This window comes from Sander lucioperca, chromosome 3, assembly GCF_008315115.2.
Source record: "Sander lucioperca isolate FBNREF2018 chromosome 3, SLUC_FBN_1.2, whole genome shotgun sequence".
NCBI lineage: Eukaryota > Metazoa > Chordata > Actinopteri > Perciformes > Percidae > Sander > Sander lucioperca.
Window position 1 is genome coordinate 24,604,662 of NC_050175.1, and position 27,620 is coordinate 24,632,281.

Genomic DNA, 27,620 nt, shown 5'->3' on the forward strand with positions numbered 1-27,620 from the left:
TTATTTGCAGCCAATGATCTTCTTACCCAGTATAATTTTTTTTTCCTCGAATTTAGAGATCAAGTTGCCAATGTCAAAAAAAGAATAGCTTGATTAACTACATGTAATAAGCAAAGTCATTGACATGAATTACCCCGTGAAGGATCACCAGACTTTGTATATTGTTGGCTCTTGGTTTGTGTATCAGAAATAACCTCATCAGATAAACAGACAGTGTGACACAGCTCCATTAACGAGTCTTCTGGGAAGAGTACTTTTTAATACAGCTCTGCACCTCTGTTGCTGATGAGTGTGAATGAGCTCAAACTCAATGAGCATTTATTTTCTCCCTAATTTATTTGCTTTTGCATTCAATTTCCAGGCCAATTCACTCTTATAATCAGATGGCAATTAGTGAAGCATGAATCACGGAGAGCAGCTGAGCTTAACTCACTCCCTTTCATGACACCTGCACGCTCACAACAACACAGTTTGAAGAAGCATTCTTTTATTCCAAATGAAATCGTATGTAGTTCATTTTAAACAGCATTTCTAATTCCATCAGAACTCTGTAAAATGTAATAAAACTTGTTTTGTTGCATCATGTTGCGAAGAAGGACTTCAAATATATTTTCTCTTGCAAAGCTTTTTATAGCTTTGCCGTTTTTTTGGAGACATAATTACATATCGGCACATGGGCCGACCTCCTCCGACAACTTTGGTTTTAGTACAAGAGAAAAAACTCACTATGAACATTTAAGAATCTTTAATTCACACTAGTAATAAAATTGCATTACATTTCATAAAATAAATGTTCCAGTTTATATATACAGAGAAAACAGACTGTACATACCCTCCAATTAACCATTTCTAAAAGGAAAATAAAACCAACCGGAAACAAATTTCACAAAACATACAAGCAATACAGTGCTCAGCTAAGCAGGCACAACTGTACATCAAAATTTGTAACTGCTCAGTGTTGGGGTGTGGGAGGGGCAAAAAGTTGAACATTTACAATAGAGTCCTTAGGGACTGATAAAGGGGTCTTAAAAAGTATTGCAGGCAAGCAGACAGACGCTTGTCTTTTCCAAGTGCAGCAGAACATCCATCTCGTGTGTAAAGTGTGGAGCCGATTGTTGCTGCCACAAGGTTCCAACTATTGAACCTGTGTCTCAAAACTCCCATTCAGCTGGCCCTCCTCATAGTCCATTTGACACAAAATCATGTTGTTTTTTAGGAAAAACTTGTCCCCCACGCAAAACCTGTTGGCAGAGAAAAACAAACAAAGGCAGAACTGTTAAAAACACAAAGACGATTACTGTTGGAATTATGGTGTGTGTGTGTGTGTGTGTGTGTGTGTGTGTGTGTGTGTGTGTGTGTGTGTGTGTGTGTGCGCGCGCGTGCGCGTGCGTGTGTGTGTGTGTGTGTGTGTGTGTGCGTGCGTGCGTGTGTTGACTGGCTCTGTAGGTAGGCCTAATGATGATTCTGTTTGATTGCACACATTTGGTGGAGATGTTCTACCTGACGCACGCTGACACTGTGCCTCGTCAAAGCCTGTTTTGATGGTCATCATAAATGTGTGGCTTCAAATAAAAGTGGATTAAAACCCTATCATTTCAAAGCAAACAGACACGAGCCCTGGCACCTGATGAAAGGCAGGCACCACGGGAGTTTCCAATCAAACTCTGCCATTGGGTTAGCTTTTTCACACACCAGTTTGGAACCAGTTCCTTGAGAATGTTTTTTTCCTCTGAAGTATCAGAGTCAATTGAAGAGGGAAAATAACATGTAACAGCCTGCCCTACTGATGTTCTTCTGTGTGCCACTGTTTGTTTGTGTGACACAGTGGAGACAGCTCCATAATGTGACTGAAGGACAGTGAAGATAAGAATATAGCAGAGCATAGCTTGGCTTTAGTAATGAGCCAGGCTGGTAAAACAGTCACGACCAATACTGTGCCAGATGAGACATGGCTTCATGTCTGCCAGCTGAGAAGAGAGACTGCAGTCATAATTCCCTTACAGCAGGTGTTCACTATGGTAACTGAATCTGGCCTGCAGAAGGTTAATGGGCTTTTGCTGTGTGGAGGAACAGGGTCACATCACCCCTGACAAGCATGCAAAGGACGTTCTGCTCCCAGAGTGGTGCCATTACTGACAGTATATTAATGGGGAAAAGCAATATTTGGGTATGTCATATTCTATGTGTATCATACCATAGGCTTTGTGCTCTCTCCAATTTCATAATAGATCCTAAGGAAACACAATTTCACACCTGTGTCTGTTCTCCAGCAACACACCTCTGGAGGTTGTAGTTCCTATACCTCCTTGCACGCATAAGAGCAAAAGCTAACTTTACATCATGTGGCTTAAAACATGTACAGAGCTAGCCAACAAAAAAGGACAAGCTGCTGGAAGTGTCACAATAGGAAATTAGCAGAGCATTACAAATGCAATACAGCAACCTTTATTTTTACAACACGGGAAGACAATACACAACTTAGTTTTTTCAGAGTTGTTCAGTGGTATGTAATAATATAATAAGACCTTAAGAGAGCCTTTTCAACAGCTTCTACTATTTAGACTATTGGCCATTTTAACACCCCATTCATGTTTTTTTTTGTTTGTTTTTTAAAGGTGATGTTGTTGTTCACTTATAATCCCGGTTCTTACCTCTGGTTACAAAGCTGACAGGCAAAACAGTCCAAATGATAAACATTATCTCTGGCTCTCATCACCATTTCAAAGGCTGGGATCAGTTTACTGCAGGCTGCACAGTTCCCTGTTGTACCAAAGAGCCTGAAAGACAGAGAGCACAGATAGAGATTAACCCACCTTCCCTTTACCTTGATGCAATAAAAGAGCAAACAAAAACGTACTGACGGCAAGAACAATAGCAGAAAAATGCTGCAATGGGAGGAAAAAGAGGGCAAAATTGAAACACGTTGAATATAATACACAAAGCTTTTTTGGCACCCACTTGGTATTTTTGTTAATGAGAGTTACAAACATAGATCTTAATTCTTGGCTAATGATCTAATTAAAATGATCACATGGTTTTAATCTCCTTCTTCAAAGAATGTCCCCGCTTGCACATTACAAACGCAATGAGAACAGGTCTGAAGCAAACCATTTGAATTGTTGAAAGTTTTCTTCTTTCATAGCTAAAATACCTAATGAGTCTATCTCCAACCAAAGCCAGCTGGATTTTTACACAAGAGGCTACGTTCTATAATTCAGTCATAAGTTCAAAAGATTTCTGTCACAAGGATTCAGGCTCAATCTGTTTCTCTCTCTTTCTCCCTCTTCTATTCAAAGAGGAGCCTGAGACAGTGATGGGAGATGTAACCTTGAAGAGTTAACTAAATGTTTCACAGTGAACAGACTCACTGCTCAAACCTCGCTGCTGCTGGTTTAGGCTTACTCGATAGGAGCCAAATGATAAAGGTCACAAACACAGCAAGTAGGCACTGGTGTCGATCTCTTTTCTCCTCAAACTAAAGGAACCTCAAATGCTTTTCCAAGTCACATTTACATTTAAATTTTTTCCACGCGCCTGCCCCTATGTTTAATTTGGAGATTCTGAAGCCCAGATAGATTTATATATTCTGCAGGGTAGGACCGTTCACAGCTTTGCAAGAGGGGATAAGGCAACAGGAGATTGCCATTCCAACAGATTGTTAAACACTTTTCCCCAAAACTTGTAGGATCTCAGACAGAAGAGTCACAGTGTTGATATTCTGCTTCTGCTAGTCCCATTCAGTTGCTTTCACCTTGTTAAAGAAAACGTCTATCCAGCAGCCCTGCTTCTAATTAGGGGCCACTGTCCCAGAGGAGCAGGAGAGACAGAAACAGAGGGAGAGAGGCTGCTATGTTCCATGAGAGGGATTCACATAGTGTTAAACAGAGACATTGTTACAACTGTTTTAGTAAAACACTGCATGTTCTCATACAGTACACATCTGCCACCAACGGGGCACTCTGTAACACAAAGATGATGTTGTTTTTTTCCGCAGAGACACGTTTTTAATAAAAACTATTTTAACATTAGAAAATTCTCACACATTCAGTATTGATTCAAAAATTGACCGGATATCAGTGCTCCAGTGCTCCTTGTTTCCATTACAGTATATAGGTTTTCCTGGCCTGATTTCTTGGTTTTGTAACATGATGAAATGAATGCTAATTGTTTTCCCTTTTGCTTACAATTCACAAAAACATTGTCCCCTTAAGATACAAGCCACAGGGCGCCCGGATAGCTCAGTTGGTAGAGCGGGCGCCCATATATAGAGGTTTTCTCCTCGACGTAGCAGGCCCGGGTTTGACTCCGACCTGCGACCCTTTGCTGCATGTCATTCCCCCTCTCTCTCCCCTTTTATTTCTTCAGCTGACCTGTCAATGAAGGCCTAAAACTGCCCAAAAAATAATCTTAAGATACAAGCCACTACCTCACACCTCCTCTGCCATCATGACAGTCGAGTGGCAGGGTCTGCTCTATGCTCTATGACACCACACCTGAGCTTTATACTGGACTGAAGGGTCACACACTGATGTCTATTGCTCTCCCTCAGGGAGCCGATGTTATAAGAGAGCCTAGAGAGCCTCGGCCACTTACAGAGTCTGACATGCACACACCTATAAAAGCTTGCATGATTATTCTAACCCTTCTCCATTACACCCTGCTGGGCTGCGGACATGGTGCTGACTTGATACATACAGGTTGTGAAGATGCCTGGTGGGGAAGCCCAGCTTGCTGCCGACACTTCACTCGAGGCAGTGTGCGACACCTGTGGCTAGTTTTTACCTTTCAGCTACATCTATATTCTCTACAAAGCTATGATTCAACTACTGTGGGTCTTTTCCCCTTTATTATGCAACACAAAAAAAAAATTTAAGATCACTTTTCTGCAGAGCTGTTTGCAACCCCAGCTACTGTGCTGCATTGTAACTGTACTATCAGAAATACAGGCTACTTTGATTTACTTTTAAGACTTATTTTTATAAAGCTGGAACAATAAAAACGTTACTACTAAAACACCTTTCCATTTGCTTTGCAAATATACTAAAGTCTTTCAGCAAAAAGAAACAGATTGGATTAGTTCTGTACCCTCCCTTGTTTTTGAAAAAGGTTGAGACATTTTAAAGGTCTACCAATATTACACATCAAATTAAATGTACTTGTTATGTTGATTACTACTCAGCTTGTAAAAGCAGTTGTATAATGTCGTCTTCTGTGGCTCTGTAGAGGCTTTGTCAAGTCTGAGAAAATAACCCTGGAGACTACAAATCTGTAACAAAAAGCCCCACCCTCCCTGGTAAACACCCACATCTTTCAAACTCCACACCCCCAGTTTGATAACAGTGACAACATCATCACACTAAGTAGTAGTCCCCATAATGAGGCGTAAACAGCGCAGTCTTTTCAAGAGCCACAAGCAAGGTTGTAGTAGTGGAAATGAACGTGTATTGAATATAGCATTTCGTAGTCTTTGTACTTGTACTCTGCACAATGACAATAAAGTTGAATCTAATCTAATCTATAGGCTTGTATGGAAATAAAACCTGAAACAAAACTATAAGACACTAAAATGACGTGATTAGGCTGGTATTAAGTAGACGGACAATTGTGGTTCAACGTGGTATCATGACTTTGCGTAAACAGACACGCCGACTTTCTTAAGCCAAGTGGCGTGTTATCTGTACGCATTTTGAGCTATCCGCATGTATGTCTACGCTGTATACAGCGGCCGTAAACATACACGCCACTTGGCGTGTTGTCACCGTCTTGCCGTGTTATTGTGAGAAGAAAGCTATGGTTGGGTTTAGGAAAAGAAAAACGGGGTTGGCTTTAGTAAAAGAAGAAAGCGACGGTTGGGTTTAGGAAAAGAACAACGGGGTTGGCTTTAAGGAAACGCCACACGTGGGACACGATCCCCGCTCTCCTGGGTGAAAGTCCTCTCCTATGCGGATTCTCACCCTTTCATACTACTCGCTACGGCGTAAATTCACACGCAATCGCAAGGTAATGGAAGTCAATGGAGGCCAAACGGCGTTGATAAACACTTAAAAAGCGAGTATGCGTCTTGATAACTCGCCAATAATGGCATACGAATTGGCGTGTCACACATACGCCATTTCATGAGATCAGTCTGTGTGGTTTGTGTTTACCTAATTTGAATTTTAACTTAACCAAGAACTGTAAAATCACTACAGACTGCATCTAGACTTTGCTTTGTTTTGTTAGGACATTTACATGTGCATTTCGCTGCATTTACCTCAGTATTAACATCCAGATGAACACCATCTCCACCTCCACCTGCTCCACTCTGCTGGACTTGCACTCTCTCAAAGTATTCTGCAATAGCACAGAAAGGCTTCACACCTTCTAGGTGTAAGTGCAGTAAAAATGAAGCTACAGGACCGTGGTATGTTCTCCTAAATGACACTGGTCACTCCAAATAGTCTTCAAATCGTGAAGAGATCCACTTCTTCCATGCTAACCTGATTTCCCTATCTGCTTTGTAATTTACTATCACAGGCAGATATTTGGCACAGAAAAAAAATCTTCCATCTTCACCATAACATGAAGAGTTGGAGTGTAAAAAAGTGTCTCATTTACACAGTTCTTCAGCCAACAATTGATGTTTCTGGGTTATAACTTGGTATAAACATATGGCTTAATTATGCTCCTCATGCTAAGAGGAGATTACAGCCTGAGAGAACTGTTCAAACACATTACACTCTTCTCTTTTTGCTCCTATGAAGCTAAAGGAAACAGTTGAAGTGGAGCTGCGTAAAGCAAGCAATGAATGTTTTACACCAAAGCATGATCTAGAGGCAAATGTAAAGGTCAAGGGATTTGATGTCAGCTGAGATAATAAAACATATTACCACAAAATTGAAGAAGTGACACAGAGTAAAATAGATACACATTGTTTATGGCCGTTCAAGCATTAGGTCCATTGAAACATCTATAGGGATAATGTCATCTAAACAAGCCAAAGATTTCCAATTAGCCAATAAAGACTGTACATTGTGTATATACATACACAAGAAAACTATGTTCATACACTTGCCTCCGTTTTTTTAAACTTGATATGCTTCACAACGCTGAAACAGTGCCTTCATAAATTGTGGATTACCTTTGAAAAAAAACATTCATTCATTTCATTTACAATAGATATTTTTGTTTGAATAGACTACTTTCTGCCGAATTCCCATGTATTGTTCTGACACATGTCCTGTATTGTCGGAGTGCAGTGGCTCATGCACTTCAATTTCCCTGGTCATTTGGATTAAATAAATCAATATTCTCAAAAGGACAGTGAAAAGAAATTCACCATCAACACAGTTTTTTTTTTAGCATTTCTATTTAAATAGTGTGAATGGTGAGTTTCTGGAAAATATGAGAGACTTGTTCAGAGCTGCTTGTAGTAAACTGAGCCCATCAGGTTTTTGTCGATCAATCATCAGCATTGCAACAGGGTTTGAAGCACAAAAGTCCTCTTTTAAAATGGGCGCCTCTGTGGTTTATTTAAATGTATTAGAGGGTTGGAAGTGCTGATTTAGATTGCTCCCCACAACCTGTGAGACATTCTGGCAAGGATTTCTGAACGGCATAATCCAATGTAAAGTGAAAGCATGCTAGCTATTTATTTTTAGAAACTGTAAAAATTCATCATCTTTGTTCAGATATTATATGACCCTTTTTATAGTAAATTATATTTAGTAGGGCTGCAAGTAGTATAGTAAAAATGTCAATTATAATTTCCCCACCCCAAGGTGACAACTTCTGATGTCTTGTCGTATTCGACCAACAGTCCATGATATTCAGTTTACTATCATACATGACTAAGCAAAGCAGCAAATTCTTATATTTGAGAGGCTAAAATTAGAAAATATTTTTGCTGGAAATATGACTTAAAACTATTAATTGATCATTATAATTATTTAATTTTGTTCATACTTTGTTGAAAAGAACTTAAAATTAAAATGCAACTATTAATAGAATAAGTAAATAATAAGATCTAAGCTGCAATAATGATCACTATTAATCCCTTTACTAAAGCTTCAAATTGACAGAGGGATGACAGACTTAATAATTCAATATCTGGCAAGTCTAACATAACTGACCATTGGAGGTCAGTATGTTCATGAATTTTAATTAAAATACTATTCATAGTACGTCAACATTTATAGCAGAACTGCCATACTCCGTACTCCTTAAAAGAGCTCGTATTTAGTCACTAAAAATGTATCATTGTGTGCTGATGTGGGTTGTTGGTAGCAGAGTTGTATGGCAGGAATGCAAAGAAGCTCGGCTCTCCTCTCTCTGTTATTGAGTTATTACAATCACTCTTTAGAAAAAAGAGGGCCTTCTTTAGGTCTTTCAATTGCTGCTTTGCTAACTTCAAATCATTAAAGCTCCTACAGTGCATCATCTGCCTCTCTGTGTCGCTTCCCTCAGATTGGGCTGTGGCTCTTGAAGTTTTTTACCTGTTCTTTGAGCTCTGTGAGACTTCCCAGCCTGCTCGAAGTAAGTCAGATTTCATAAAAGGGAAAGCTGTTAATGCATGCACCGCATGTTCTGACCCTCCCCAACAGTTGCGTCTTTTTGAAAGTGTAAACCTTTCTGTTCAGATTTATCTTGCCCAGAGAGAAAGAGCAACTGTTAATGGAGGAAAGCAATTGCTTTACTAACTAAAGTAGTAAGGAGAAGACAATAAAGAAGATTTGAAAACTAGTCACATCCAGATGGAGCTATCATCTTCCCCCTGCTATTTCACCGGTTCGTGGATAACTTATGGATGTTCATTATCTTGAAACCGTTTTCCTCTTACAGTTAATTATACCCCATTTTGATAAGTGGGTGACTATTATGTCCGCTCTACTATATGAAATAGAGGATTAAATGATTTCAGGCTTCAAGTCCTGATGATCACACCATGACTAGATTGTCAACCCTCTGGTGAAGTCATGCGATCCTGGGCCCCAGACATAAAGTTAACGCCTAATTAATCTATTATTCTCATTTCTAATGAAAAAGTGTGGCCAAGTTGATAAAAAAACACTCCCTTGATACCAGGAAGTGAATGTCAGGGATATTAGAAACTGAACTTTTTGTTGGTGCAATGGTTTGGAGGGCAGAGGGAACGCTGTTTAAGGTATGTGTGTATTTTTGTGTTTGTGTGTTAAAGTGTAAGATTCAGGAAAGCGTGAGTGCATTCAATAAGTTGCTAATGCCACTGAAGGACAACCACAGATGGAGCTCCTATAATAATTAATGTGAGCATGGCAGGGATCCAAACTCTGGGAAATAACCAAAGTGTGTTTGATCCACCTGCTTTTCTTTAATGAAGTGCAGGAGGCTAATTCAGTGCACAGATTTAACTTTATTACTGCAGGTGAGGGGAGCCTTCGTCTTACTACACAGAAAAGAAGGAATGAAAAGGAAACTGGTGCCGAATGGAGACTGCATCACCTACTTTCAAATACTCTGGTCTCTTTAACTGCCTCTTCTCTACACGCAAGGCAAGGTTTTTAATTTGTTCCATAATAGAATTCATCTCAAGCATCTCTAGCCATTAAGTGTTCTGCATTTGTCGCAGGCTGAAGAGCAAGCGAGTGGGATGGATTTCATTAGGCAATCCGGGGCAACAGAGGAGCACACTTCTCCTCTTTCCTTTTTATTCTTATTTTAGTATGCCTAACTCTTGATTTCATATGTCATTCCCAGTTTTTTATCCTGTCTCTGACCTCTACATCTTGCTGGTCTAATGTGCGAGAAAGCTTTTCCTTCTCCCTTCACAGTGCCAGTTAGGCACTTATGGCTTGGGGGTGGGGGTTGCTGTCCTTTCAGCAGATGTATTTTACCAAGTGAAACTCTGAGCTTCATCATTTTTGCCTTCTCTTGGTCATTTGCCCATTTATTATTACCTCATCTGCACCATCTGCCCCTTCTGGGGGCAACATCAGGTCTTAGTGGACCTCTCACTGCATCTTAAAAGCATTAACTGTGGGTGGGAACTGATGGATGGTAATGGCCTATCTCAACGTAACGTCCCTAAGCGCCTCTCAAGTGGGCTGCAGTCTTCTTCCAGGTCAGAGAAAGAGCTGAGATGTAGGTAAAATGTCATAAAGATCCATGAGTGAGGTAGGAAGAAAACCCAGTTGATTAAGGTTCTGTGTGGTTTGGATTTTTAGAAGTGATACAAAATGATGGCTGCTGTTTTGGATGTTTTTAAATTAGAATAATGAACTGTGTGGGGTAGCGATATGTATCAGTATCAGTATCAGTGAAGGCAATGGAGAAAGGGAAAGGGGGAGGACAGTGCAGGACAGGGAGTTTTAAGAGGGGGCACCGGTATCCCTAAGTTGGCCCCTGGGGGATTCCCTCTCAGATAAATGGTAGGATCTCATTGGGAATGTGACTTAACGCCCAGGAAATGGTCATGTTTAATTTAACAAGCAGATGGCAGGGGCATCTGAAGGGGGGTATAGAGCCAAAGACACTGATGAAGCAACAAGCCTGACTGGAGGTTTCTCACAGCCTACAGCTCTGGTACAACTGAGAGCCAGTCTACTCCATGACAGAAGTCTTCTGTGTCAATGCAGACAAAGATAAAAAGATACAAGTATTTTAGAAAAACGCAGCAACAAACCTGTTAGGGTTTAAACTTGCTTAATGGGCATACATCTTATTGGTACCAGTGAGATTTTGATGTTGATGGAAGCATAGGTTATTATAGGTTGAGCCACTTGATACAGTAGCACCCAATGTCTTCAAAATTCAACAATTGCGATGGCCAGATGTTAGTATTATGGAAACAACCTATTGTAAATGACAACCAAGTGTAACCCACTGCTTATTTTATATTCTAAGTGTGACTATGCATTTTTATTCTAGATGCAGTGATATAAAAATGTCAGCATGACTCATGTTTTGATGGTTACACAGGAATTTTAGAAGTTATCTATTATTTGGATTTTTTAAGAGTATAAAAAAAGGAGACGCACTGTTTCTAAAATGCCCCAAATGTTCTTTTTTTCTGACAGTGCAATATGCTTGTGTTGAAGCATCCCAAAATTACTTTCTGCTATATGCATGCTGTAAAAGAATATGACAACAAACTCTCTACATGTAAGGTTTTGCTGTGATGCAGTTCTACCACTGAGGAATATTTGCATGATTTAGATTTTAGCTGTGATTTTGTGAATGGGAGCCACAGGAAACACACACTTAGAAACCAAAGCAAACGTTACCAGGAGGTAAAAAAAAAAAAAAAAAACCTTTGTGATTCTTTCATGTCACAGAGCTTTTGAATAGCATGGCATTTGTGTTTGTTGTGAGTGGAGAGAGGTGATTGTGTGTCTTTCTTGCCTCAGGTAGTCCCTGCGACAGAGGATGAGGTTGGCTTTCGTATAGAGGGTGGAGCCCACCTCCCCCAGGCGGCAGTCACAGCAGGCACATTTGAGACAGTCCTCATGCCAGTATTTGTCCAGGGCCTTGAGCAGGTAGCGGTCTTTAATCTTGCGATTGCAGCCAGCACACCCCTTCTGTTTCCCTTTGGGCTGGACGGAGAGCATTGGCACACCTGTAATGATAAGGAGACAAACAGCCATGCGTGATTTACGGCCCAGGAACACGAGTGACTTTTCATGTTCTCTTTTTGATAAGCTGGCTGCTTCTCGAGGCGTCTAAGCCTAGCCACAGTACACTGCCTACCTGCTTCATATGCATTAAAGAAAACATTCTTCCATGTAGATAGGCACACAGGTCACATTGGACTACAAAGCCCTGACTTACTTGTTCCACTAAGAACATGCTGTAATACAAAAGTAACATGATCACTTGCAGCAGGTTTCAGAGGAAGGGGTAAAAGACACAATGTTTATTTTGTTTACAGTGGTATTTACAGGGAGCTGTGTAGTACGTTAGTTACCTGCCATTTCATCAAAGCCCATTTCACTCAACTGTCTACAGCTGTAAAAGCTCCTCATGGGCTTTGTTTGGTATAGATTAACATTAACCTTTTAAAAAGCCTCTGACCACAAAAACGTTGCTACCAGACCCCAGTGAGATATGTTATGGCCTAAGTGCCTTTTAGCATACACTCACTCTCTGTGAGAGACACACACACACACACACACACACACACACACACACACACACACACACACACACACACACACACACACGTGTTCCCTACTCAGAGCATTACAGCCTTTCCTCCTTTTACACTTATCTGTACTCATGTGTCTGCGACAAGCGAGCCTAAGTTACCAAACTCGCAAATTGCCCTGCTGTCACGCAGGTCGCCTTTAAGCATGCCTTTTAGCCTCCTAAAGGACAAATAAAGTCCATTTAATAACTGCACTAAACACTAATAGTCTATGTGTGGTTGACATTTGTGTTTGGACTAAAAGCCCTCCTCAGGCCACTGCTGGTACAGAGGCAGGGGCGCGCAGCTCCCCTCTGTAGCACTAACAAGTCTGCCACAGCTGAAAGCACAAGACAACAGCTCTTAAGACACTCTCTCACACACTGAGCTATTGATCCATCTAAAAGAACACACAGTGGACGCCACTTGCCACTCTACTTTCAAAACACATTTCTCTCTCTCTCTCTCTCTCTCTCTCTCTCTCTCTCTCTCTAAAAAAAAAAAGATCGGACACTGCATCACAGGGGGTTAGGCCAGCATTTTGTATGTGTATCTATAAAGGCCCATTTAAAGTTACAGAGTTAGAGTTTTATACGAAATGTCACTGTTTCACTGTTGCACAGGTACATTTTTTCCAGACCAGATAAAAGTTTTTATTTTCATTTCATTAGCAAGAAACTATGCACAAATGCGAGTGTAATGTTAAGTGTGAATGGGGTCATTCTGTAGTTAGAGCTGTCATTAAACAGTAGCTTCGGTGGTTTGCTCAGTGGTAAACAACCTCGGCTGGTAACAAGGGACTGCTTCACTCTGAGCACTGTTTTTCTCTGCTGAGCTTGTCAAGTTCGTTCTCCTCCACAAAAACCTTATACCACTTTTCAAAGGACTTCTTTGGAATAGAAAAGGATATTTTCTCTCTCTCTTTCTGTCACTCTCACATGTGCAGACACATATCTGCACACCTAAAGTGACTCACAAAGTACCTTATTGGATCCAGATTTGCTCTGCACTTTTTGGCCATCCACACATCAATAATGCTATGAATATAATATAATTAGCATTTCCCCTTTTAAAAAAGAGGTGAAAGAAATAGGAGAGCTTGTTAGTCAAATTTATGGCTTTGGTTTATATGTCAGTAAGTGCTCTGGTGGTGTTGAGCCGTCTTATTTCTTTATCAGAAGTGGAAAGGAGAGGCTAATTGGTCCGGTGCTGGTGATGGGAGCCATCAATTAGTGTTCTGCCTGCCCTCCAGCTCCCTCACCTCCCTACCTCTCTAAAACAGGCCCCTTGAAGCTGGCACATTAGGATCACAAAGCCTGCTATAAATACCAATGTTCAGTGTAAATGAAGCTAAAAAGCTTCAAATTCAAGCCACACTGGCTAACGGCGGACTCTTCTACCTGCATTTCATGGCTTGTTAGGGGAGCTCTCTGCAGGTATGCCAACAGTGCTCGCCTGACAGACTTCTACAGAACTAAAAACAGCCTTAATGAGGAGAGAGAAAATGCCTGTGTGTGTGTGTGTGTGTGTGTGCCTGCCTGTGTACTGTGTATGTACAGTATGTGTGCTTCAGAGCTTGTGCAAAGAAAAAGAAAGGAGTTGATTTGCCTTTTATGACACCTAATTAGTTATTCTACTCAAAATCTTTGCTTTAAATAAGAGAACTAATTATACAAAAAGGTCGTTCCTCTACCTCCAGAGAACTACTCCTAATTGGTTGAGACCACCACCAGCCACACACTCCTTAAACATATAATGTGTGTGTTTTACATCACGTTTGAAAAGGCCAAAGCTTAACCTATCCTGGAATTACTGTATGCTGCTCACCCCCTCTATTGGATGCACACTTTGTTTAAAACCCTGCTCAGCATCATCAAAGCGACAACACTGTTTGCAGTGAGTCTGACACTCCTCAGTCCTTCTGGCTGTAAGAGAGATGTCTCAATGGAGGAATGCCTAATGTCTGCCGTGTAACCAGTATGCACATTCAACTGATGCCTCTTTCTTGAAGCCATTGCATGGAACAAACATGAGTTTGATGTCTTCTACCAAAGCAGCCTCTGGAAAGAACAGATTTAATAGTAGCAGTACTAGCTCAAACCTACTAAACAAAGAGCAGTGACAGAAAAAAAAAACCGAGTGTGTAAAGTAAATGTCTTTTCAATTCCCTTAATGCCACGAGACATTTTCTTGCACCTGTCACCACTCCCGGCGCTATGTGAAACTGTGGAGTAGAACAGAACCTCCCATGCTTGCCACCTCCCAGAAAGAAAAGCTGCATTATGAAAGAAAGCAGCAGACTAGGAGGCAGCCTCTACTTAATCCAATCCATTTAACAGATACAAGTGCCACTGACCTTCCAGTGTCATTTGATGTCACCAAAAGCATGCCTCTCCACATCACGATTCATTCTCCAACAAGGGATGCATTTTACCCCTCAAAGTGGAGAGACAGCACTTGCCCTGCCAAATATTCTTCCTGAGAGGGAATTTAATTTGCCATTAGTACAGTGTGCAAAGGCCTGTCATCTCTCCCTTCTACCATCCATCTACTTTCTTTAAGATTGTATCTTTCAAGAATATGTACAGTTAGTTTTTCTCAGCCCAAGCTGTCTGTCAGAGCATGTATTTTCTATTATAGAGATAGCATCCGATTTCTATGTTACCCCATTTAGACTTCCGTCTTAACAGCTATCAAAAAAATCACATCAGTCCGCTAAACCTTTTTGAGATATTTAAGGTTTTAAAAGAAAGTACGCAGTTTGGAGCACTCAAGGAGATGTTTGAAATTAGAGAAATGCAATTATTACATAGACATGGCAAGATCCACATTTCCTCAGACTGGACCAGAGTGTGTGAAAAAAAAGATGATTTCCCCCCCTTTTTTATCATTACCACTAAACAAGCAGATGCATATTTTATATATATATATTGAATCGTTGGAAATAAAGATCTGATATCATATCATATCATACAGTAATGTAACTAAAAGAAGATTGGTTATTGCCTTGGCATCAACTGCAGAATGAAATAATAAAAACATAATAATAAATCACATCACTTGCTAAATTCTACACTGCCAGGGATACTGTCTCTGTATTTCTGCTTTCTCTCCTATTAAATATTTTGACTGTACGTAGGGCTGCAGTTAGCAATTGTTTTCATTCTTGATTAATCTGCTGATTGTCTGGATTCTTCAATTATTCGCTTTTTCTATAAATGTCGTAAAAAAGAGAAAATGTCCTGTTATATTTCCCGCAGCCAAAGGTGATCTATTTAGCTAGCTTGTTTTATTTGACAGTCCATAACCCAAAAATATTACATTTTCTGTCAAGAAAAGTGGCAAAAATGATTCATCAATTATCAAAATAGTTGCAGATTTCATTTCTGTTAATCGATAAATCAACTAATCGTTGCAGTTCTACCCATCACAATAAGGCGTTGTCTTCAGATTGCTTGTTTTGGCCCACCAACAGTCAAAATCAAAATATATTCAGTTTACAAAGATATAAAACAAAGCAGACAATGCTAACATCTGAGAACTGATTAATCACCAAATCATCATCAAAGCAGTTGCCAAATAATTTTAATGTTGATCGATTGACTAATCGATTTATTGACGGATCATTTCAGTTCTAGTTTAAAGTGCATACCACACAATTGTAGAAAAATTGACTCCACATTTGAGGTATCCTTCACTACACTACTACACACATGATCCCAATGGAACAGCTGCTCTCACAGGCACTCAGCCTTAATGGCAAAAGGGACAGTTACATCTGATTCTGTGTTTTGTTAAATGTCTTTTGAACAATTAAAAGCACTGACGCCATGGTGTGATGCAGACTTTGCTGGTTCATGGGGAGGTAAAGGATCGTGATGAGAATCACTCAGCCTTCCTGACACATGGGGAGGTAGGCAGGCTTTCAAGAAGGATGGAGCTGGCCCTGGGTGGGCCTCCTCTCAGGGGCCCCTATAATTCCAACTCCCAGCTGCAGTGAATAAGAGAGTGTTAGCCACCAGTGTGGTGAATACACACACTGCGATGCTCAGGGAAATTAGATACTACATTACCAAATGATTGCATTTAACTGAAACAAGTGCATTTGTCATCATCATCATCATCATCATCATCATCATCATCATCACTTGATTCAACGCTATCCTGCACAACCAGACATTATTGGCCTATGTTGAATCTATAAACTGCAGCATGAAGTTCCCAAATCACTATACGTCAACCCTGCATGACTGAACGAAATCTGAAAATCTAAATTATATTATGTAATTACAGGAAGAACAATATAGGACAAACATCACTCTTTTATTTTTCTCCACTACTGTAAATGCCGTGGCTATGACAATTCCAAATAAAATGTGTCCCCAGGCCAAGGTGTCTGCCATTGTGTGCATGAATCAGCCCCTTTCATTCAGCTCCCGTCATCGCTGTAATTGAGCCCATGGACACGTTTCTCTATTGCCAAGACAAAATACAAGACATCTGGTAATAACATCAGCTGGAATACACATGCCAGTTGAAAGCAGACTGATTTATGTATTCTGAATGATAAGCAAAATAAACACCACTGATTCATTGTGTGAGTCATGTTTCTGTCCTTAGTTGGAGCATATGCAAGGAGTAAAAGAAAAGATATGCATGAACACACACTCACATGGAGACACACACTTTCTCTCAAATTAGGTAGTTTCTTACAAGACCCAAGTCAATATTACATTTCATACTGACTGTGTTTTTTTCTTATAGCTCGCTGTGAGAGCCTTCTATGTTACTGTACGGTATGCTACATTTCCAGATGGTTGTGTATGAATGCTGGGGTCTGTGAGGTGATTCTGGGACTGTATGCATGCTATGATTATGACATAATTAACACCCACAGTAAGTGGGAGAGAGAGCAGACAGGGCTGGTGTGGATGAGGAGGGGACTGCTCATTAACAAGATGCACTCTCTCAAACTTTGCAGCTTGCTGTGGCTAATAAGCCCCCGTGAAACGGAGCCCAGCCGTCCCTTGCATTGACCCTGGCACTGCCCAGGATAAGGGAGGGTTTTGTCTCCTGGAATAATTGCTCTTTTCACATATTACAAGTGTCCTGACCCCCACGGTCGGCAGCCACTTTCCCAACCATAATTACTCCTGATCCGCTCCAAATGAGTCAGCCGCATTAGGGCTGCAATAACACTGGCCCAGCTTCAAGCGCGGCATGGGGAGTCTCAGCAGAGCAGCCTGGAACAGGACTGCCTTTTCTCCCAGCCTACGGTCATTTCCATCACGTCAGAGGTGCATTTCTTACACTTGAAGTCAGCATGAAGGCCCTGGGCCCTTTTCTGAGGCTTACAGAAGGCATTGTTAGCTCCTGGTGCTCACTACTCACTGTGGTTTGGCACCAGACTCCATCCCAATTAACGGAAAACTTCATTAGGGTGTTTTTTCCACACTTTTCAGCCCCCTATTATTTTTAATTTATTCACATGGGGTTAATTAAAAGAAATGTATCACAGAGATATGCAACAGCTTTCTAATTAAATTCATTGCGGCTTTTTTTAAAGACATGAAACTGGCAGAGTTTCCAAATTATTACAGAAGTCGCAGAAACACTTGGTTGCTCAGTAGTATGGTGAGATTAGAGCTCTGCAAGGTAAGCTGTCAACAGCATAGATGGAGTGAGAGAGGGTGCGATAGGGCTAGAAAATGAGTGTCAGGGAGTAAAATGAATGAGGAGGAGGAGAAGAGACAAACATTCATTGTTTTATCATGCGGTGTTACCCCAAATAAACCCACGAGAGCTCTTAAAGAGGAAGGATGTGTGTTGACACAGCAAAAAGAAGATTTGGTATTGCATCCAGCCAATCAAATGTGGGCGTAGTCGTGTTGGGCTGTTCTTCTGAGGTGTAGTTCTTGAAATCTGCTATTTTACCATTTTTCATTTAAGTGCAAGCTGTCAATAACCAAGAAGGTGAATGCATTTTCATTTTCAATCCTCATAGATTAGGAGCGAGTTCAACAGACACTCAGTATGAGATTGAATAAAGAAAAAAAAATCTATTCTCAAACTATATAGCCTACTATTAAACTTTGATAGACAAGGCATCTTGTGTGCCACTTCGTGATTCCTGGCAACAAAAAAAAATGAACTAAAAAAATCAAACCATTAGACCTGTCAAAGCCACCTTCCGCCATCCGGAACAGAATAATGCACAAACACTTTTAGTCCACATTAAAAATGCATTTGGAGATTTTAAATGTAGCCCTCTAAAGTTTGTGTCACTCATGAGGTCAGGAAGTGATGTACAAAATCCTCCCCACTCCCCAGCAATTACTGCAAATATATTATTTCAAAGGATATGCCAGGAGACAGGTGTGCCATTCAGGGTCCTCAGTGTGTCGAAAATGGAGGGGAAGAAGGAACACCATACTGTGGTGCACTGTGTGAGGCTCTTTAATCTTGAATAATGCAAATTCCCCACAGGGGGCAGTTATTTGGCAGCTCTGGCCTCTAATGTCATTCAAGCGCCTACTCCCACACCTGATGGGGTAAATAATGAGGGAGGTTGGTTGGGTTTAGTTAGGGAAGAGATCTTCATGAAGATTGGGTGGGATGGTAAACTAAACGGTCTCATGTAGAACAGCCTGTCCTAAATCTCCCAAGAGCAGAATACTGTAGATGACGTTTGATGTTTCATTATGAAGATGGCTTGCTTTTAATGAATTCCTTTAACACTTTTATATTACTTCATCATATAAAGACCAGGCTTTTGGCTAAAGGAGTAATTATTGTTACTGGCTTAAATCAAATGACAATTAAACTAGAGGAATGACGGGGTCCAAGGTCTTCAGTTAATGTTGGTTCAGTGGGAATGTGTGTGTGGATGGCGACTGTCATTTGCCTAGCATAGTTAAGCACTGATTAAATCAGCAACTTCAATATCCAAAACCTAATCTACTAGTTTTAAGAGGGAAACAACTACCCCCCTTTAATCACAGATTTCAATTAGCTATTCAAGATTTTATTTACTGAAGGTCATCTAATATGAGATGAATTTCCAGCAAGTTGGCTCTTATTTAAGTGAAGGCACCCCAGGCTTTTCTATTTACTAACAAGATAGCTGTACAATCTTAAGAAAGTGTAAATACTCCATCCTCCTCTATTTCTCTGGATTTGTGTACTAAAAAGCAGCTTGGAGGCTTTTATAAATGCGTGTGGTATTTTGTTTTTGCAAAAAAAGCCAAGTAAAGGTCATTTTAAGTTGGATTAAAAACACATATTGTATGTAAATGTGCCTGAAAACACAAACTGCAAGGTATAGGACAACAAATACCAGTTGTCAAGTAACATTAAAACAACTTATGGTTTAACTGCTGTAAAGTTTACGTGTTACTGCACTGTATGGCATTTTTATCCTCTGACTGGGAACCTGCAATCCCAGAAGATTGGAAAATGGATCCGAGAGGAGAAAAGAAACTCATAATATATCTCTGTCTGTGATGCAACAAAGATCAGAAAGCTCTAACTTAAGGCCAAAGGTACTTTTTAACACTCAACCTGCAGAAAACTGAATACTGCAATGGGAATATCACAGAGTGGTGTTTGAAAGATTTTTACAGTGAAACAAGACTGTAAGTATAAAAGCCCCGCTAGCAGCCCCTAGAGGCTGTGCTGCTCCTTACACCCACATGAACAAAGTGTTTTACTGACCAATCAACACTGTCATTCTCAGAGCCACACACTCACACAGGCAGGGCCAAAAACAAATGAAAAAAACTCAGCAACAACGATCAGGGCATTGGCAAATCGGAAATATGGCATTGGCAAGAAAACCTGCTGGCACTCACTGGTGTGTGCACTATAGAGAGAACACACCAGGCCAGTTCATATAGCTGAACTATATTATTACAACAATACAGTATTGTATTTCTGCAGGTTACCCCACAACACAGACTAGTGCTAATCAAACCAATCAACACCTTAAATTAACACAACCTACAAGCACATGAATGTATGTGAAAATTGTCAACTGCTGCTCTCAGACCGCTCCACATGTTTGCCTTTAATTGTGAAAAACTGATGAAACACTATAAAACACTATAATTTTCATATAACACATTTTACACATGTCCACACCACAAAATCCTGCACCGTTGACATGTGGCTTCCTACTCCCATCAGAACAAACACTCACATATGCACCAGAGCTAGACCAATAAAACGCTTATTGGCTCACTGCAGATATATCAATTAAAAATGCCAAAGTAGGTTTGAGGTCATGTAGAAACAGCACCTTCTATACATACAGTAGTTTGTCCACCAGAGAGCACTGACACCTGTATTCTTCAACTGTAAAATCCTGTTCTGTACGTATTTTAGTCACAATTATATATAAAGAATCCGTATTGGTCAATACAGGTTTCTTTCTCCCAATATATATATATATATATATATATATATATATATATATATATATATATATATATATATATATATATATATATACGGTCAGGCTATAATACACAAAAACAAACGTATATGTATACAGCCCTGGCTTTCATTCAAACAATTATGCATCAAGGGAGTATTTCAGAATGGATTAAACAAGACCTGCACTGAATGAATAATAAATAAAGTAAGTCTTTTTGCTTTAAGACACAAGAAAGCATTAAAAGACATCAGTGCAATTATGATTTTAGATTCAGTTCATGCATGAATAATGCACCATAGTAATAAAATAAACATAAACAATCATGTTTCTTCTGGGTCTAAAATCCTTTCCAAAAATGTAATTCATGCCATATGTGTTTGATTTCCACTGAGGCTTAACTGTACAAAATGGTTACGTTGCCTTAGAGTGTAACAAGTGACATATTGTTTTATTACTGCAGGTAGAATATGAAGGTTTCTCTTCAGTAGCATTTTCTGGGCATTTTGACACTTGTACTCAGCTGCCTAAGAACTATGGCTGGTGACATTGTAGTTTTGACATGTGCTCATCTCAAGAAGTTTGTTGCATGTCATTCCCCTTTCCCATCTTCCCCGTCTTCTTTACTAAGCCTATGGTGACAGAATAAAGGAGAAATTATTTTCCAGAGAGCAAAGAGAAAGCTTAACAGAGTGCATCAGAATGCCAAACAAGTCAGAAGAGAGAGCGCACAATAGGTAAACAAATGAATAACTTTATGTGAAAACAACTGATGAGATGTTGCAGTAGGTGCTCGGGCGTGTGTGCATCAATGTATGAATACTTTTTTTTCCCTCCACATCAACATTAGTGTAGCCAACAGCTTGAGAGAGTCAGCTTTGCAGTGACAAGTAGCAGTGACACCTGCTTCCAACAGGTTCAAACAGATGAATAACTGACAATATATGGTGGTTCATTGTCATTAAAGCCGAATTACATGTTGTTGATAAATACAATAATATTTTTACGCCGGCTCAACTATGGATAGGTTATTGGGTTTTTATTTTATTTTTATTTATTTTTTTAAGATTATTTTTTGGGCTTTTCCACCTTTAATTGATAGGACAGCTAGGTGAGAAAGGGGAGAGAGAGGGGGAAGACATGCAGGAAATTGTCCCAGGTCGGACTCGAACCCTGGACCTCTGCCTCTCAGTATATGTGCGCCTGCTGTACTCACTGATCCAACCCGGGCACACTGTTTTTTTTTTTGCCAGCGAGAATAGCTTTGTGCCTATGCAACATCAACATTACTTCTGTGCATGTCTGCATTTGTCTCAGAGCTCGCGATAAGACATTGGGTTTCTCCAAGGTGGTTTAATGTAACGATTTATCTCAACTTGTCAACAGATTTGTGGATTTTGTAAAAGGTTTCATTGTAACATTTGAACTGATGTGCATATGTCCTTGCGGCTTCGAGTTTCTTATTTGTTCATATCATTTTCAATGTGGCATCTTTATCTCTGCAACCTTCACTATTCTCACACACGACTCAACAATATACCAGAAATTCTTCATGTCATTGGAAAACTCATTTAGGGTGAATAAAAGGGTCAGACAACAGGGATCGTCTGTTCCCTGTGATGCATGTGGTAGACAGATCTTGTCGTGAGAATTTGTGTGATAACATGGCTAGCATGTGGTCTCTGGCAATAATAAAAGGGATGCTCTTAAGTGCATAATTGAGTTTGTGTGCCACACTGATGAGTGCAGCCATTTACATCAAAGGCAGGTGGGCGCGCTTGCTAACACGTGTCTCGTAAGTCTCAATTCAGTCCCTTTGAATTCCACTAAGATTATGGAAAATGATACACAACTCGAGCACTCGTATTTGTGAAACGATCAGGGCTGATAGGGATCTAGAGGTTTAGTGGTGACAGACGAAATTGTCTCCAGTGAAGAATTCTGCATTTGTAATATCAGAAACAGATTAGATGGAATTGAACACTCACAGTTGAAAGGGTATAAATGGGATTTTGTGTTAAATAATGAGAATAGCTTTAAAATAATGCATTGACATGTTGCATGTCAGTGCATAGTGTTGCTCATGCTAATATCAAATCTGTATCAGAGAATACATACTGTATGTTTTTGTACCATTTTGTTATGTTTATACTAATAAAAAAAAGAGATTTTCCCATATTCATGTGTGTACAGATTACACTCCTTACTGTTTAAAACACCACACAACTGCCCCCTTTGACTATCTATGTTTACAACAAAATTGGAAAAGTACTGCAAAGGCGATGCAGGTGCCTGTAATAAAGCTTTTTAAAAGAAACTGTAGGGACTTACGAAATATCAAACGAGGGCCCAGAGCACAAAAACCAGACGTAATTTTAATATTTGAAATGGGCAAGTTTAATTTTGAAGTAAGAGCAAACCAATAAGCTGAGAAAATAGCAAATACAGGGGAGCAAATTGCATTCCTTTGGAAAAGTGAAAAGACTTAAGGAACATATACAAGTAATCTCCAACTGGAAATTAGAAATCAACCCTCAGAAACCAAATAATAGAAAAGAAATATTACTGTCCACTTTCTAAATCAATATCGCTACGAGACAGTATTGCCATGGTAACACCGGTAAAGAATGAAGCAATTCTTATTATTTCAAAATAAAAATCGGAGCCTGAAGCCCAAGTTTTATTACAGCAGCCGACAGATCACCAGTCTGCATTCATCTGAAGCGTTGCTTTTCAATCACATGCTTTATGAATGTACAAATTTCACTGGACAGGATGATAACAGGGTCATAAATTAACAAGCAAAGGTAACCAGAAATGTATCAGTAGTTGTAGGATATTTCTTCTGCTTAGGTCTGCAAACAGTATACTGTAGTTGTGTTAATGTTCAGCAAAAATATGCCTTCAGTCAGTGAGCACTTGCTTCTCCTGCAGTTGGTGCGAAGAAGGAGAGAAAATGGCTGAGTTGCTTTTTCCTCTCAAATTAGACGCAAATTGGAACCTTCATATCATAGGGTGAAATAAAATGTTGACACAGAATTGGTACATTTGTTGCTATTCATTACTTACTATGACCTGCATATTAGGTTATTTCACAGAGGCTGTATTCCTTTTACAGTCCTCCTCCGTGCTTTCTGACTCACTGCTTTACCAGAAAATGTATATTATAAGTTAATGACTGCATCATCTCAGAGCATGATGATAACTTTACGATGTGCATGTAATCTGTAACGGACAGGACAGATAATATGGGCAGGTAGCTACATACAACATGAAACATATGTAAAAATATAGATTGATACTTTGGAAAACGGTTTGTAACAGGCAGATTTTCTCAATGGGGCTAATATAAGGGGTCACGTATATGAATTTCTGGTTATTGCTTTTGTTGCACAAATTGTTGCAGACTTTTCAAAAAGAAATCAGAGTTAAAAAAAAAAAAACAGTATGCCAAACAAACAGCAGCATTACTTTGTTGCCAACCAGTATGGCAGGCTTTAAACATGAGACCAGACCAGATCTGTTTTATGGGCCACATAAGGACTGAAATATGAACACATAAGCAGCACGCACAAACAGACACAAGCATAATAGTGAATCAATCAAGAGAAACAGACAGTTATCATACACATACACTCATGTGGCCACCCAAAACACTGATCCACACCTCCCTCTCCACATATGCACGCATTTATTTGTGCAGGCACTTAGTGGATACATTAGACAAGAAGGTTGAATTGACAAGCCTATAACTTTAGAGCCAATAAACGCTAAGAGGCACCACAATGAAAGAGACCAGATCCAAGCAGTTCTGTTGACAACCTGGCCAAAATGCTGGAGCTGCTGGTCGGGCCCAGCAAATAAAGGGTGAAGCTTTTAGGCAATGAGCAGCAGGTGATCTCAGCTTTTCTGCAAGTCCTAATGCTCCTAAAAGCCACTCTCCCTGGTTCTGTAATTGGGCATCAGTAGTTAATGTAGTATTGACTGCATTACATGCTCCTGTGCATCCTTTCCCACTAATGCCATTTGCATCACCTTGTACATTTACCATATTGCTTAGCCAATAACTGTTAAAAGCAATCTGAATCATGAATCATATAGGGAACTTTTAGCTAGACAGACATCCAAAGAAGACAATTTACAGTTGAGTTAATTTGGGTACATTTGCAGCACAACATGGATTCAGCCAGACAGACCAATTTATGTCTCTGCCGCAATCCTTTTATTGGTTTTTAGATGTGTAAGTGAAAGGATGCTCTGCTAAGAGATATGAAATATCCATTTTCAAACATAAATAATGGGTTACAAATGCATCCATTACTTTTGGAGGGAGGAGGAACCCTAGATAAACTCAGATGTGCAAAGGCTATTTAGCCTGCCGTATACTTTGAGAAATAACACACACAAATATGTGTTTTAAGGTTAGTGGAGGTTGTCATTGTGCATGTCAGCATGTGGTCAGCAAAACACTCTTAAAAAAAGAAAAAACATCAGAAAATAACTTCATTGCAAACCACATAAAGCCTTCAGTACTGTAGCTATATATATATAGTCTGCATTTGAATGTTATCATCATGTTATATAAAGATATGTAAATGCACACACTGAGCACCATTTAGGCCTGAATGTGATAAATACACTGCACATCTCAGTTTAATCCAAAATGGGACGTCATTAGAGGCGAGTTTGATTTAAATTAAAATTAATTAGATTGCCTCACCCATTAACCTAAATACATTGAAATAGATAAGTAATGCAAGTAGGCCTATTTGGATGGAAAGTGAGTGAACGTTGCATGGCGCTATCCATAATTTGCAATCAAGTTAAAAGCACTCTGCTGTCATCTCCCATCCCGTGGTGATGTCAAAGGCTGTCTCGCTAACTTCACAGACGCAAAAAGCACTTAGAGGAGGAAAGAAAAGAGAATCCACATGCACTGCAGCGTCCGTGGAGTATATCCTCAAACTCTGGGTTAGGCTACATATCAAAACGCTACAGACAAATCTGATCCAGATAAACATGCAACTCTCTTCAGAACTAAACTGCAGTTTGGCAGTGGCAGGCTATTTGCCATCTCAACTTCATGGTAGAGAAAGCAGCCACAGTATTCAGGGTTCTTGGCGAAAACACGGAGCCTGTCGTGACTAAACGGGGTTGAAAAAGCCAATATAAAGCAGAGGCTGTGGGTGCGTAGGGTCCGGGGCGACGGGAAACACTTAACGTGTAAAATGTCAGTAGTTTGCCGTGTTACTCCCCAGGTTATAGCATCATACGGTCGGAGATGTTACTCACCCTCTTCCTTGTCCAACACCATCGTCCTGAGGAACGAGGAGTCCTTCCCCGGGCGATCCGTCCTCGGCTCCAGCAGGATGCACCGCTCGGTCTGCTCGGAGCTGCTCCTGGAAATGGCTTTGAAACGCGCGGTTGACTAGACTACGCCTCGATAAACCAAAACCCTGGAAAGATGAATTGTCGTCTGCACGTTTTTTTTCCTCCTCCTATCAATAATAATTCATACACGAATACGGTGAGATACGCGGCGAGATCCCCCTATCCGGACTGAACTGTAATGCAAATAAAGAGCGATCAAACAGCGTTGGTTGCTCTTGATAAATTCCATGCGAATAAAAAGACAAAACAATGAAAAGCGATATAAATCTAGTGTCGCCTATCTGTAACTGTGCATACACGGACGGATCAGACGCTCAGACTGAACGGCTGAGCTCTCCTTCGCTGTTAATATTCTCTCTTTCTCGTTCTCATTTGCTCCGAAACAGCAACTATATTCAAACAAATCCAATTGCAAATCTGACAACTGCTGAAAGCAAACTCACGCCGCCTCTCTCCCAGTTTATGTGCCGCGCTCGCCTCTGCTGCTACTGAATAAATGCGCGCAGTTTCCAGAGACCCTCGGATTCCCCTGTTAATTAAATCAATTCATTATGCTCAGATCTGATTAGCAGCCCTTCCCCCCTCTTTGAATCAATTATTCAATACACAAACATAATTGCTTGTGCCAGAGGTGTCTAAGTATTAGCTTATTTAACTCCAAGGACACTAATTACCCCTAGGGCAAGGGAACTTTTCTCATTAATTCTGACAAAACACAAAAGCACAGCTAAGGGAAAGTGTGTGTGTGTGTGTGTGTGTGTGTGTGTGTGTGTGTGTGTGTGTGTGTGTGTGTGTGTGTGTGCCCGCCCGTCTGAATGTGAGTGATAGAGAGAGCGCAAGGAAGCGCGCATACACGTAAGGTTGTATTGATGCACGGACGCGCGTGCGCGTGTGTCTGAGAGTGAGGATGAGAGAGAGAGAGAGAGAGAGAGAGAGAGAGAGAGAGAGAGAGAGACATTGAGGGAGCGTGATACTGTTCCATCGGTGCCTGGTACAGTTGGAGTAAACATAAAATACACTTATTGTTTTTCTTCTCCTTACTTTTTTCCCCTACAGAATTTAATAGAAATAACATCTAATTGCGGTCTATTTAGCAGTTAATTAGTGTCCAGACACAGTTATCATACAGGCTGCAGATAAACAGTCCTTTCAAAAGAGAAAGCACAACAGATGGGCTGCGTTTTTGATTAGTGGGTAGATAGAAGGTTCAGTTTTGAATCTGGTAATATAATTGTTGCCTGTTATTGCCAAGATGAAAGTGTTGCTGTTTCATGGTGGAGCCTTAAATAGCACCACTTTCACTTGCCCTGCGGAGACTGTTAACCAATTAAGGGTGAGATCCAACAAAGATTAGCCATTTAGGAGAGTGGAGTGGAGTATAGCTACAATAATGCTGGTTCGTCAGCAGCCAGCAGGCTGTCTGTGGTGTGAGCTTGCTCAGTCTGTCCTTGCCTTCTGTTACATTTTTTCACCAACCCTACTCTAAGCACATTATCATTAGCTACTCTATAATCAAATAATTGTAATAATAATTCTCAAACTATTTCATCATCAAGGGCCTCTTTAAGATTTGCATTCGATCGCATTTTAGTACAATGCGTGTAGTGGAACCTCATCTGTGAAGATTATTGTTGTATCGCTAGAATTATATCTGTATAA

At 40.2% G+C, this 27,620-nt stretch overlaps 1 protein-coding gene across 1 annotated transcript; it reads right to left on the reverse strand.

The window, feature by feature from the left end:
• Positions 1 to 728: 728 nt before the first annotated feature.
• lmo1 (LIM domain only 1) lies at positions 729 to 26,650 on the reverse strand. Its single transcript, XM_031276577.2, has 4 exons — positions 25,863 to 26,650; positions 11,359 to 11,572; positions 2,652 to 2,777; positions 729 to 1,241 (listed from the first exon to the last, which is right to left on the reverse strand). Exons 1-4 carry the CDS (start codon positions 25,882 to 25,884, stop codon positions 1,136 to 1,138), a joined length of 468 nt encoding a protein of 155 aa, XP_031132437.1. The 5' UTR covers positions 25,885 to 26,650; the 3' UTR covers positions 729 to 1,135.
• Between the last annotated feature and the right edge of the window lie 970 nt (positions 26,651 to 27,620).

Coding starts and splice junctions, on each gene's coding strand:
- lmo1 (XM_031276577.2), bottom strand. CDS start 25,884: ATGGTGTTGGACAAGGAAGAGG. Junction 11,573..25,862: donor GGTGTTGGACAAGGAAGAGG/GTGAGTAACATC, acceptor TTATCATTACAG/GTGTGCCAATGCTCTCCGTC. Junction 1,242..2,651: donor TGTCAGCTTTGTAACCAGAG/GTAAGAACCGGG, acceptor CTCTGCCAACAG/GTTTTGCGTGGGGGACAAGT.